A 14,624-nucleotide genomic window follows, 5' to 3' on the forward strand; every position below is an offset into this window, starting at 1 on the left:
AGTACCCCCCTGACCGCACCTGCCCCGTAACAAAGACACCCGACGCCTGGAAGAAGCACTGGACCTGCAGCCCCCAGGCCCGTGAAGAACCAACCACTGGTGCAGCAGCGACCAGCAGGCGGCCCTTGCCCAGTCGGTGGCTGGCCCGAGAAGCCCCCCATGCCCTGCTTGCAACGTCTGAGTGACCCCCAGGGCCCTCCATTGATTTCTATACAAAACCCAACGCCTTGTTTGCCCACTACACCTGGCCACCCCTGTGCCGCTGAGGGTGTATTCTGTGTGCCTGCTTGGGACTCCTCCCCCCCCCCCCCCAAAATGCTCTACAAAACCTCCCTGGTCTGCTCCCCGAGGACGCAAGTACTTACCTGCTAGTAGACTGGAACCAGAGCACCCCTAGCCTCCATAGACGCCTATGTTATTTGGGCCCCTCTTTGACCTCTGCACCTAACCGGCCCGTGCTGCTGGTGCTGGGTGTTTGGGGTTGACTTGAACCCCCAACAGTGGGCTGCCTATGCCCCGGAGACTGAACTTGTAAGTGCTTTACTTACCTCAAAAGCTAACCTGTACTTACCTCCCCAGGAACTGTTGAATTTTGCAGTGTCTACTTTTAAAATAGCTTATTGTCATTTTATGCCAAACTGTGTACATTACTGTTTTGATTCAAAGTTCTATCTATACATATGCAAAGTGCCTTACATTTAATGTACTTACCTGCAATTTGACTCTTGTGGTTCTAAAATAAATTAAGAAAATAATATTTTTGTAGGAGGCTGGCCTGGTTTGTAGTGGGTACCTTGGGTACTTGCACCTCATACCAGGTCCAGGTATCCCTTATTAGTAGATTAGAAGTGTTCTAGCAGCTTAGGCTGATAGAGGTAGCTATAGCAGAGCAGCTTAGGCTGACCTAGGAGTCCTGCAAAGCTCATGTAATACCACTTATAGTTATACAGTACTTATACACAAGTAAAGACAATACTCAGTGTTACAAAAAATAAAGGTATTTGGGTGACACAGTACCAAAAATATCTTAGAGACAAGACTTCTTCTGGAGGTAAGTATTATACACTAGATAACCAAAATTAGGCAAGTAAATAGTCATAGAACAATGCAAACAATAGGAAATGCTATAGAATGCAATGGGAGATATTAGGTCTAGGGGCAACACAACCATGTACTAAGAAAGTGGAATGTGAATCATGAATTCCCCCCTAGACAAGTGTGCTGTGTGCAGAATCACTGGGAGAGTAAGAATACAATAAAGGTAAGTAAATTACCCCACCCCAGAGCCCAGAAAAGCAGGAGTAAAGTACTGCAAGTTTCCTTGGGACACACTACACCTCGTGATTAGGATTTTGCAGTAACCAACCAAATCTGCAAAGAACAACTGCTAGATTCCTGGACCTGAAGACCTGCAAAGGAAGTGGACAAAGACCAGAAGTCGAAAGAAGTTCCAGGAAGGACAGGAGCCCCTGCCAACCCAGAAGAGGGTGCAAAAGAAGAGTCCCCGGTTAGTCGAAGACAAAAGTAATGCACCCTAGGAAGATGCCAGCAGGTTCCTGCATGATGCAAAGGATGACCCATGACGTGAAGATCGTTGCAGATGTAATTTCGTGTTGGAAGTCGCCAAGCAGCCTTGGCTACGACAAACGTGTGTTTTGTATCAAAATGGCGCTGGATGGACCCAGGAGGGACCTGGGGGCCTCCACTCTGTGTGAGGAGGAAGAGGAGGCTCTCAGCACTTTAGAGAGCCCTCAAGATGCCAGCCAGCACCCCTGGGAGTCGCAGGATCCGGGGACAACGGAGGTGCAAAACGCATTTGATGCAGCACAAGAAGGTCCCATGCCACCGGAGAACAACTCAGCAAGTTGAGCGTCGCAGGATGGAGTGCTGGGGACCTGGGCCAGGCTGTGCACGAAGGAATATTGCAAATGGTGCACAGAGGCCTCAGGAGGTGAAGAAGATGCAGTACACAGGGGTACCGTCGCTCTCAGGGAAGGCAAGGTCTTATCTCCTCCAAATTGTGTCAGCAGGACCTCAGGACAGTCTATGTCGATGATGTCCACCCTCTGTGTCCTTAGGAGCATACTCGTCGCTGTGAGAGGAGTCCCAGGGTACCTGTTGTCATCTTGTTAGGTGCCTGCTTGGAGCAGGGGAGTGACTCTGTCACTCCACGGGAGATTTCTTCGGCCCTTCGGTGCAGGATGAAGACAGGGAGTCCCCAGAGCGTGGACACCGTTGAAACTGTTGCAGTTGCTGACTTGGAGCTGAGGTTGCAGAAGAAAAGTATCTCTTGTGGATACTTTGTTGCAGTTACAGCGTTTCTTGGAGCAGGCTGCATTTGATCCGAGGTAAGAGGATGATGAAGTTGTTGCAGAGGATTCCTGAAGGAAACTTGCAAGTAGAATCTGAGGAGAACCCACAGGAGAGACCCTAAATAGCCCTGAGAGTGGGATTGGCTACCTTATCAGGTATGGACCTATCAGGAGGGGTCTCTGATGTCACCTGCTGGCACTGGCCACTCAGAGCCCTCCAGAGTGCCCCCCAAACCTTGCAAAGTCTGGAGCTGTAGTCTGATTGTTTGCTGTTTGAAATTGTGCTGAAATATTTTTTGGCTCGTGTACAGCTTTACTATAGCAGATATTGTAATACTGTTCTTTTAGCTTTAATGTGCTTCTTGAAATGTTTTCATTCTAGCGACAGTTGTCTAGTTTTAGACAACTGGCCTCTTGTAGGTATCAGTGAACCTATGCCTGTTTATTTCATGGCAGTTGGATGGGAGCCGTTCTATGTAACTATCTTAATGTAAGCGTAGAAGATCTCTAGAGGATTTACTTAGTACAGGCAGCCGGCACTCCATGCTGGCAAACACAGAGCAGTATTCATTTCACAAATTACTAGCAAGATCATACAGTAAATGCAGAGAAGTTAATGCCTTTTTGATTTCAATATATCTTTTCCCTATTGCACCATATATTTCTAATACTAGTTGAAGGTCTTTTTGTTTTCCTTGTTGCTGAAAGGGGACGTTCAAAAAGAGCCCTCATGTTGTTAGGCTTTGATCAGCTTTTACATTTGTAAAACAGGGGTACAGACCAACGCTAGTTTCTTGGCAGTGAAAAGGGCATTGAGAGAAATCCCCCACTAAGAGAAGGAGTAAATCAATGAATACCAGCGGCAGCAAAGAATTCAGTGGGACTGATTAGATAGATGGGGTTTCAGGGCCCCCGAGAAAGTAAGATGACCTTGGATTTTCTGAAGGTGCAGTGGCAGGTAACTGCACAATGTTGGCACTAAAAACGAAGGAAGCATCATCCACATCAAGCACACTTAATTTGAGGGAGATGAAGAAACCCAATCTTTGACCAAAGTAATTGTGTTGTTATCCTATAGGAAAACCAAACACCTAAATATGATGGTCCTTGCCCGTAAAAACCTTACACCCAAGGCATAAACTGAAAAGTAGTGAAAAGGAGATTTTTTTTTTAAAACATAGGAATTCTTGGAGTCTTATGTCAAACCCTTTGCAAAACAATTGGGTTTTTATCCTCTAGTGGAATACATTATGATCCTAAGTACTAAATATGGCAGTAGGTAGAGAGGACCTCCGTTGGCTCTTGAACCTCTGGTATCCTGCCTTTGTTTGTACTCTTTAGAAGCAAGGTACATGCAATATGTTTCTGATGTGATCTGTATGTTCTGACATATATGTTACATGCAGGGTCATGGTGTAAATTGTACCTTTCCCTGAAATAGCGCTCAGTGCACTGCAGAAAATCTTAACGTCAGCCCTGGATTTCAGAAGCATCCAAGATTTATTACAGATGGAGCAGCATCCTGACACCAGAATCCAATGATAGGATGGATTGCTCTGCTATGGGTCCGGCCAATGGCAGCAAGGACGCTGCTGTTCTCCTCTGTGTCACAGGGCTTGCCAAGCGGTTACCATTGGTATTATAATTAGTATTCTTTTGTTACTGTGAGCAGTTTAATATTTACCCTTTATTAGTAAGTAGACACTTCATTCCCCTCACTTTCTGTACTTTTGGCTTGACAGAACAAACGAAGTACCATATGAACGCCAGTCGACAGCATACCATATCTGTTTTTATATTTTATGTCTTTAGCCCGGATTTTCTCCCACAAGCTTGAGAAGCGTAGATAGAGCAGACAGCAAAATGAATGGGAGCAGAAAAGTGACAGAGCAGATGGTACAGGAGGGTGATTAACAGTCGTGTATGTGTTTGGGTGCAAAGGGTCAAGACTGGACCAGAAGGTCAGAAGCGCAATCACTGAAGCCCTTTTCTTTCTCTTTAAGGTCCGCAAAGCCAGGATCTGCATCTGGTAAGTAAGGGTAGCAGTGGTCTTTCTAAATATCATGTCCAAAAAGCTGGTGCTCCAATATCCCCTACCATCATTCCCATACCCTCTCATAAAGCAAGTGGCGTGCACCATTTTCAACCAGCCCTCCCTGCTAGGTTTTAATGCTGCCTTGTAGAGAGGCAGTGCTGCTAAGCACATCAGCACCATATCCCGCTTTATCACTGGTGCACATTCCCGCTATATCCCTTTGCACACAGCACTGCTACAATAGCCCATCAACAAGCACTCACACCCCACGCCTAACAGCCTCACCTTGACACTCTCCCCTGGAACTAATACTTCAACGTCACAGCAAGATATCTTATGGTCTACCACAATTTTACATCAGATCGGGGGAAAAAGACGTCCTTCTTAGAAACCACCCTTTCTTCACTGCTGTTGACCAGTTAGTAGCCAATAATCTGCCATCATAAGAAGTGTGATACAGAAGCTGCACATCTGTGCCAAGGCGGTACACATCCTGGGCCGGCACAGCTCACATATATTGCTGAGCTGTTTCTGGGGAAGATGACAGATGACCATGCTACCTGGAAGATGTGGTCCTACAGCCTTACGCCAGTTCTCGCTAACAACAGTAGCTTTAGAATTTTCACTGAAAGTGTACCCATGTGATGAGCTGCTAAGCTAATACATCCGTCATTTATAGCTTATATGTTTAAAAGCAGTATTAGCACTATCCTTCTCCTGTGTCTACATAAAATATAGACACATTATCATAAATAACAGGAGCTAATAGTAATAACACAGAAACTTGGAACTGCATCATTATGTAGCACCATATGGAGCATCATGTAGTAATTAAACAGGGCCTCACAAAAAGAAAGGAGGGTGATGTGTTAGAATATCGAGTTTGTGTCACAAGGCAGAGGTCATTTAGGGCCTGATTACGATCTTGGCGGACAGGGTTACAAGCATGATGGATATTCTGTCTGCTGTATTACGATCCCATTATGTCCTATGGAGATCCTAATATGGTGGCTAGGATAACCGGCACGTTTGTGACTGAGCAACCCATCCACCAAGATCGTAATGAGGCCATAAGTCCTTGCACATTTGAACTAGTGCACGTAACACTTTTCTACTAGCAAGGGACCAGGACATGCTCTGACTTCCCCTCAAAGTATGCCTATGCAATGCTTCATGCTGCAGCTACTCACACGTTACTCTTAGTTGGAGGCCTGCTTTCTGAAGATGAAACTTGCTGTGTGCTCCAGCTGGTGCCTCCTCTAAGCCAGGTCCATTGACTTTTGACCTGGCCTCTGGGGTTAGCTGTCAGTACTATTATTTTCCAGCACTAGTCGGTTTCTCTCTAGCAAGGAGTAAATCAGTATGTACATGCTTCAGAATTTTGTCAGATACAGGCCTAACGTAGTTGCATTTAGGCCTTTTATCACTCTATTTGTCCTGCTTGCTCTTTGCCAGTTTCAGTGTCACCCCAAAGAGTTCCAGGACATTTCACATAGTTTACTTCTCTACTACTGCAAGGCTGTTTACACCTCTTCTCCTTTGTAGGACTCTACTTCTCTGGAAAGGCTGCCAGGCAGTGGGCGTTCCATATAAACTGATGTGTCAGGGTGTGAAATGAAGTGTGCCTGTTCACACTTTATTCACATAAAATTAATTAGCATTTTGTATTTTCCCAAACCTGTGTTTGTATTCCATCTTTTAGCGAAAACTGGAGCTTATCACCCTTCCATGTCCTTTGCATGTGTTGGTGTGTCTTTAGCATGCTTTTTTTTTGGGGAGGACGGACTAATGTTTTACAGCACCTGAGCTGTTTGCACACGAGAGGCTTTTGACTGAGGAAAAATGCAGTATGTTATAGCAATGATAACACTCAATGCAATCTCATGATCAAGCCATCCTCGTTCTTCTTATTTGTCTGGATTCTGAACATGAGACAACCCTTTTTGTGGAATCCTGCATAGCCTATGGACTTGCTTCGTGCTTTGTGCTGGACACACCCTCGTGTCAAGTAAATCCCAGTATTAGTTGCCTTTGTATCTTGAGGTGCGAAACGTACATTTGTCAGTGTTAGCTAAGGATATCCATTTGTTAAGATCCCAAATAATTACTGAAAAGGAATACACTACGGGCTAATGCTCCTGGAATGTTAGAGAGAGTGAGCGCTCCATTCCGCCCACCTACTGCTACTGATTGGATCACGCAGTGTAGCCAACACTCTTACCTAATCCCCGAACTGCAAACCTCCCTGCTTCCCCACACCAAGCACTCCTGCACTGAGCCCCCAGCCTTCCTGAACCCTCCACATATTGGGCACTCCAGCACATTCCTCCATCCCCACAGCCAGAGCCAATACACCATATCCTACAGCTACTGTTCCATCATCAGTGGCCCCCAGCCTTTGCTCCTGCACCCTCCCCATATTGGGCACTGCATCAGATTCCTCCATCCCCACAGCCAGAGCCAATACACCATATCCTACAGCTACCGTTCCATCATCAGTGGCCCCCAGCCTTTGCTCCTGCACCCTCCCCATATTGGGCACTCCATCAGATTCCTCCATCCCCACAGCCAGAGCCAATACACCATATCCTACAGCTACCGTTCCATCATCAGTGGCCCCCAGCCTTTGCCCCTGCACCCTCCCCATATTGGGCACTCCATCAGATTCCTCCATCCCCACAGCCAGAGCCAATACACCATATCCTACAGCTACTGTCCCATCATTAGTGGCACCAGCTTGGACCAGAGCTCCTACACCATCTCCATACAGCTAGAACCACAACAGCATCAACCACAGGCACGGATTCTACACCATCTGTAATAGCCACAACTGCAACACCTTCCTTTACAACCAGCGCTCATGCACTATCCCTTACCTCGTATAAAATGCATGTTAATGCTGCTATTTATACAGGAAGGACCTTAACATGCATCACATGAGCATAATTGAGAAAGCGGAAACTGCAGAAGAGCTGAAGTGGTAAGTAAGCTTCTCTTTGCAACCTCTCACGTATTAGTCTTAGCCATTCCGCCTCTCTTAGCCCTGGCACTCCCTGCATTTTTACCCTTATTTAGCCTTTTTAAAATGTGTTTTCTTAAGCTTCTTCCTTCATAACTAGATGTGTTTCTCTTCTCCGTAGACCTCTAATTGCCCAGTCTTTCTCCTCTTGGCCGATCCTCCCTTCCTGCTTGTAGAGTGTATCTATCAGCCTGCAGCTTAGTCTTCACTCCGTTTTCTCTGTTTCAGAATGTTTCTGTAACCTTGAGTCTCCTTGTTTTCTCCTCCTCCTTTCCCTCTACTTCCCACACTCTCTCCTTCTGTCTTTAACCATTGGCCAGTTTATCTTGCTTTGACACTGAGCTCCCTCTAACTCAGCAGTGAGCCCTTTCCAACTGTATATCTATCCTCCTCATTCTCTCTCTCTCTCCCCCCCCCCCCCCTTAATAATGTATGCCTCAACCCGTCTCTCCTCTCTTGGGGTCCCGTCGCTATTCTCTGCTTTCCCCTGGGCCTGTTTCTCCCTTGTCAGCCCCAGGGAGCTCCACTGTCCCATGTCTCGACCTTGTGTTCCGTGACTCTCAGGCTGTCTCTCTTCTGCTCTCCTGGTGTCCCTCGTGCAGCCTCTCCTGTCTCAGGAGAGCACTATGCCCCGGGGGCTGCATCTGTTCTTTCAGCCTATCACTCTTTCTTTGCTTGAGAGTGTCTCGGTGGCCCATACACTGTCTGTTCTGACGTTTCATGACTCTCAGGCTGTCTCTCTTCTTCTCTCCTGGTGTCCCTCGTGCAGCCTCTCCTGTCTCAGGAGAGAACTTTGCTCTGGGTCGACGTCTCCTCTAAGCGTGTCACACTCTGCGTGAGAGTTCCAGCAGCCAATAGCCTGTCTCTCCCCGGTGGTCCATGGCTCTCAGGCTGTCTCTCTTCCTCGCCTGCGGTGTGCTTTGATCTTGTCTCTAGCTCTGTGGTTTCCCCTTGCTCTGGGGCAGTCACGTGTCTATGGGTTCACCTCTCTCCTCTCAGCGTTCTTGCTGAGCTCTTTTGCCTGCAGGACAGCGAGTCCAGCCCCCGGGACGCCGTGCTCCTCGAGCTGTACTTCTACACCATCCAGTTCTGTCGGGATCACGGATTCAGCAGGGAGCAGACCTCGTGCTTCTTCTCCATTGTGAAAGAGACACACCAGGCGTGTCTAGGTGAGGTATCATCAGAGTGGGACTGAGATCTCTGCGAAGAGCCTGTCCGCCTCCTGCTCTGCTGTCATTCGCCTTTCTTTGACAGACTCCCGAGCACAGCACCACACTCTCGCTCTGCTTCTCGCTCTTCAGCTTTGTGTTCTGTGTTCCTCCTTCTCCGAGTCTCATGCTTCCTCTGGGGCTTTCTCCATCTAACATTTGCCGGCTGTCTTTTGAACTTGTATCGTGTCCATCTGGGTCAATGTCTCTAGTTTAAACACTGTCCTTCTCTAACACCCCGTGCCGTTCTCCCTTTTATGTTTTGCGTTTTTATATCCCTCGAACTCGACCCGAAGGTATTGGAGCGCTTTACAGGAGCACCATTTACGTTCCACAAGGACGCATTCATTTTTTGTTAGACGCACCAGTTTACCTATCTCCAAGGTGGGCACCTCTGGTACTTACACCCCATCCTTTCTTTAACACATCCCCATATTTCAGTGATCCTCTGCTCATCCCTTTAGCAGCCTTTATCGCTTTCGCCCTCTCAGTTGCATCACAAGATTACCATGAACCCTATTGTGTGCAAGAAGACATGCCCCTCTGACCATTGGTTGGATGGTGAAAGATAGCCATGGGATGTGGAAAGACAACGGGCCCCTCAGACTCCTGGAACCCTGCGCCACTGCACCTGCTGCACTAGTGATAGTTGTGCCATTAATATCTGTAACACTTTATCCATGGCTGTCTCTTGTTCTAGCACTAAGCCTATATATATATATATATATATATATATATATATTTTTTTTTCTGTAATGCTATTTCTAATGGATACAACTACCTGTGGATTCCTCACCTAATGATTCCTCACCTAATGAATACTCCCATGGCGCCAGCATTCGACGGAAATCTTCTTACTAGTCTCTGCACGTCGACGAGGACGTCACTCTAGCCCACGCGACGCCGTCTGACGTCATTCAGGCAATAAGAGGTCCTCGACGACGTGCGGACGTCAGTTCCCTTTTTTCCGTGCATTCGAAACGGTTATCTTCGAGGGAGCAACTGTTACTTTTTTGGTTACAGTGTATTTTTGCTGCGTAGTCTTTCGCTGTGGTAATAATGTCGCAGAGAAAGTCTGGATTTAAGCCTTGTCGTGAGTGTGGAGGCAAGATGTCGGTGACGGATCCTCATTCCGATTGCCTTTGGTGTTTGAGCTCCGACCACGACGTCTCGACTTGTGATTCATGCCAGCACATGAATCCAAAGGCCCACAAGGAACGTGAGGAAGCTGTTTATGGCTAAATCGAAGGAGAAGCATCACAAGAAGTCTTCTTCTCCAAGACATCGGCGTCATCGAGACTCCCGGAGCCGTAGAGAATCTCGGCGTCATTCGAAGGAGACTCGTTCCAGGTCTTCGGATCGGCGCCGAAGGACATGGGAGATCAGTCCCACGGTTACGCCGCATCCTTCGACGCCGTTGCCCTCTCCGGCGTCTCCAACTTCACCTGGACAGGCGTCGGTGATTGAGGTATTGGAGCCTCAGTTGTTTTCTCCGGCGCAGACGCCGAGGCCGGCGTCGGGGTCGCCTCCGAGACAGGCACCTCAGTATCCGGCTTTTCCCACCCCTGGAGCCGATAGTTCCGCATTCTTGAATGCGATGTATGCCATCTTCCAACAGATGGCTCCAGGGGGTGCTCCGGCTGGGCCTTTGGCCTTTTCTTTGGGTGATCCTGCGCCTCTTCGGCCGGCACCCTTTATGCCCTTTCTCCCTTTTGGGAACGTGGGCTCGGCGCCAGTGTCGGCGCCGGTGGCCGCTCCGGTGGCTTCAGAAGGATTGGCCCCGGGGATTTCCATCCCGTCGAAGTCGGGATTTCGGCCTGTGACTCCGGTGGGTCCATCTGCTTCAGCTGCTCTTTTGTCGGCGCCGAAGTTACCTGTGGCGCCGGACGCGGCGTCGGTGGCTTCTGAAGATCGGCGCCGATCTTCGACTTCGGCGGAGGCATTGTCGACTCCGCGTATTGAACAGCGACTTCATTCCAGGAGACGTGCTCTCCGTGTATTAGAAGAGCAGGAGTACCAACGAGCCCTGGAGGAAGGAGAGCTAGAGGACTCGGGTGATGGGCTGCGTGGACTGGAGTCGGCCAGTGGGCTGGACACTTCCCCTGAGTGGGATCTCTCGTCCCCGGGGGAATATACTGAGGAGGCTGCTTCCTTTCATGCAGTGGTACGGAAGGCAGCTAGTTTTTTGGACCTGCCTTTGCCGGTGGTGGAGGCTAAACAAAACCTTTTAACAGAGGTGCTACATCCGGCCTCAGCTGCGGCGGAGCCTCTGTTGCCATTTAATGACGCTCTGCTGGATCCGGTGATAGAGGTGTGGAAGAGGCCGGCATCTTCCCCAGCAGTTCACAGAGCCGTGGCCAGGAGGTATCGGGCGGCTCCGACTGACCCTGGGTTTCTATCTAGGCACCCTACGCCGGAGAGCTTGGTGGTGCAGGCCTCCTGTTCGTCCAAGTCAGCGCCTGGTTCTTTCCCGACGGTGCCTGGGGACAGAGATTCAAAGAAGCTAGAGGCGCAGTCGAAGAAGATTTTTTCGTCCTGCAGTCTGGCGTTAAAAGCCACCAATGCAACCTGTATCCTGGGGAGGTATATTCATGCTCTGATGGATGACATTTCCTCATCGTTTACAGAGCTTCCCCAGGGTTTTTTGGATCTTGTCTCAAACGCCCAGGCTGCTGCGACCCAGATTATCCAGACGGGACTGGATACCACCGACTCGGTAGCCAGAGCAATGGGCACAACTGTGGTGGCAAGGAGACAGGCCTGGCTCCGTAACTCGGGCTTTTCTGCAGATGTACAGTCCACATTGTTGGATCTCCCGTTTGATGGGGACAAACTGTTTGGAGCCAAGGCTGATTCGGCCTTGGAACGTTTTAAGGAAAGCAGGGCCACGGCTAAGTCGTTAGGGCTCCAAGCTCCTTCTTCCACGGCCTCTTCCAGATTTTTCAGGAGGTTTCGTGGATTTGGGCGTGGCTCTTCCTCCTCTTCCTTTCGGGGAAGATATCAGCAACCTGCCTCTTCCCATCCCTATAGATCTTTCAGGGGGAGAGGTAGGGTCCGCACCAGAGGAGCCTCTCAGCAGCACTCTGCCTCTTCCTCATCCTCTGGCGGGGTGCAGCAGGGGAAGCAGCCTTAGGCTTCCACCATTTCCCACTCACTCCTCTCCTGTAGGGGGAAGATTACAGCATTTTCTCACCAAATGGAAGACTGTTACAACGGACACTTGGGTTCTCAGTATTGTGGGAAAAGGCTACACCCTTCCCTTTCGGGAGTTCCCGCCCCTCATCCCGCCCCGCCCTTCTTATTGTTCAGAAGAACACCTCCTGTTGCTAGAACAGGAGGTACAAGCCCTCCTTTCCAAGGGCGCGGTGGAGTTGGTCCCAGAGCAGGAAAGGGGTCGAGGATGTTACTCAAGGTATTTCCTGATTCCCAAGAAGGATGGTCGTTTGAGACCAATTCTGGACCTGAGGATCTTGAATTGGTTCCTCAAGCAGGAAAAATTCAAGATGCTGACCCTAGCACAGGTGCTTTTGGCGTTGAACAAGGAAGACTGGATGGTGTCTGTCGACTTGCAGGATGCTTACTTTCATATCCCGATACTCAAGTCACACAGGAAGTATCTCCGGTTTGTGGTGGGATCGCAACACTATCAGTTTGCGGTCCTTCCGTTTGGTCTTACTTCAGCACCTCGAGTCTTCACGAAGGTGATGTCGGTGGTTGCGGCAGAACTCAGAAGGAAGGGGATAGCAGTATTCCCTTACTTGGACGACTGGTTGATCAAAGCCAAGTCCCCGGAGCTTGTGTCGCATCATCTGCAGTCAACAACCCAGTTGTTGTTCGACCTGGGTTTTTCGGTGAACGAGCCCAAATCTCACCTAGAGCCCTCTCAGCGCCTCCTGTTCATAGGGGCAGTACTGGATACAACATTGGGTCGGGCCTTTCCTCCGCCTCAGCGGATTCAAGATATTCAGGATTTGATTCCAATGTTTCGAAATGGAGCGGTAGTTCCAGTCCTCAAGGTCCTTCGTCTGCTCGGTCGGTTTGCCTCCTGCATTCTGTTGGTCACGCATGCTCGCTGGCACATGAGGGCTCTTCAGTGGTGCCTCCGAAGGCAGTGGTCTCAACACAAAGGGGATCTAGAGAGTACTGTCAAGATCTCCAGAGATGCTGCTGTGGATTTGAAGTGGTGGATTGCAAGCAACAATCTTTCACAAGGAAAGCCGTTCCAGCAGTCGCCACCAGTGGCCACAGTCATAACGGATGCTTCCACTCTATGGTGGGGAGCTCATCTGGGGGATCTGGAGATCAAAGGTCTTTGGTCTCCAGAGGAACAGATGTTTCACATCAATCTGTTAGAGTTACGGGCTGTACGTCTGGCTCTCAAGGCCTTCCTCCCTTCCCTTCGTGGTCAGTCGGTACAGGTCCTAACGGACAATACTACCACGATGTGGTACATAAACAAGCAGGGAGGAGTGGGGTCGTACCTTCTCTGCAGAGAAGCTCTTCGACTATGGTCCTGGGTAAAGGACCATCAGATTTGCTTGATAGCAAACCATCTGGCCGGAGTCTTGAACGTGCGTGCGGACAGTCTCAGTCGCCAATTCTCAGCAGACCACGAGTGGCGTCTCCATCCAGATCAAGTCCGTTTAATCTTCCAGAGGTGGGGGTTTCCTCGGGTAGATCTGTTTGCCACTCGAGAGAACGCGCATTGTCCGTTGTTCTGCAGCCTCCAGTATCCGATGCAGGGAGCGTTGGGGGACGCGTTTCAAATAACCTGGTGTGGCCAGTTGCTTTACGCGTTTCCTCCCATACCCTTGATTCCTCGAGTATTGAGGAAGATTCGCCAGGACCGGGCTCTAGTCATCCTAATAGCTCCGGATTGGCCAAGGAGGGTATGGTACTCCGACCTTCTCCAACTCTCAATGTGCCCTCCGCTCCGTCTCCCTTTCAGGGCAGACCTCCTCTCGCAGTCGCAGGGGCAGGTTCTACACCCCAACCTCCAGAGTCTGCACCTACATGTCTGGAGATTGAACGGGGCAACCTGAGTTCCTTCTCTCTCCCGCCTGAGGTAGTGGATGTTATATTAGCGGCCAGGCGACACTCCACTAAATCTATCTACGCTAATAGATGGTCTAAATTTGTTGCGTGGTGTGGAGAGAGGCAGATTGATCCTTTGCATTCTCATCTATCGGACGTTTTGTCTTTTGCTCTGTCTCTAGCGCAGAAAGGTTGTGCAGTGGCTACCATTAAGGGTTATTTATCGGCCTTGTCAGCCTTCATATGTCTTCCAGACCAACCATCTTTATTTAAATCCCCTATTGTTATCAGATTCCTGAAAGGTCTTCTAAATAAATATCCTCCAAAGCCATTCGTTATGCCGCAATGGGATTTGTCCTTGGTCCTGACTTTCCTTATGGAGTCCCCTTTTGAACCTATGCATTCTTGCCCCTTAAGGTATTTGGTTTTAAAAACAGTCTTCCTGATAGCTATAACATCAGCAAGGAGAGTGAGTGAGTTGCAGGCCTTATCAGTAAAGCCCCCTTATACAACTTTTTATGGGGATAAGGTGGTGTTGAGGACCAAGGCTGCTTTCCTCCCGAAGGTTGTTTCACCCTTCCATTTGGCTCAGGCAATTACTTTGTCCACGTTCTATCCTCCGCCTCATCCTTCCAAAGATGAAGAAAGACTGCACCGTCTGGACCCAAAGAGGGCGTTGAGCTTCTTTATTGATAGAACAAAGGTTTGCAGGCTGGAGGATCAGCTGTTTATTGGATATGTGGGCAAGAGGAGAGGAAAGGCAGTCCACAAGAGAACACTATCCAGGTGGGTTGTTCTTTGCATTAAAATCTGTTACTCTTTGGCAAAGAAGGATCCTCCTGAGGGCATTAGAGCTCATTCCACCAGAGCTAAGTCGGCCACTTCGGCCTTGGCCAGAGGTGTTCCTGTGGTCGACATCTGCAAGGCCGCAACTTGGTCGTCCCTTCACACTTTTGCAAAACATTACTGTTTGGATTCTGAGGTTAGAAGGGACGGCCATTTTGCACGGTCAGTGC

The 14,624-nt window shown here is 49.1% G+C and overlaps 1 protein-coding gene across 1 annotated transcript in view; it reads left to right on the forward strand.

Annotated features, from left to right (window-relative positions):
* CFAP119 (cilia and flagella associated protein 119) overlaps nt 1–14,624 on the forward strand; it is a 120,562-nt gene that overhangs the window by 34,676 nt on the left and 71,262 nt on the right. The window contains exons 2-4 of the mRNA XM_069244389.1: nt 4,316–4,341; nt 7,262–7,327; nt 8,366–8,535. Of these exons, the coding sequence (XP_069100490.1) occupies nt 4,316–4,341; nt 7,262–7,327; nt 8,366–8,535 (262 nt within the window). The remainder of the gene's footprint in view (nt 1–4,315; nt 4,342–7,261; nt 7,328–8,365; nt 8,536–14,624) is intronic.

Source organism: Pleurodeles waltl, chromosome 7, assembly GCF_031143425.1.
Source record: "Pleurodeles waltl isolate 20211129_DDA chromosome 7, aPleWal1.hap1.20221129, whole genome shotgun sequence".
NCBI classification, from domain to species: Eukaryota; Metazoa; Chordata; class Amphibia; order Caudata; family Salamandridae; genus Pleurodeles; species Pleurodeles waltl.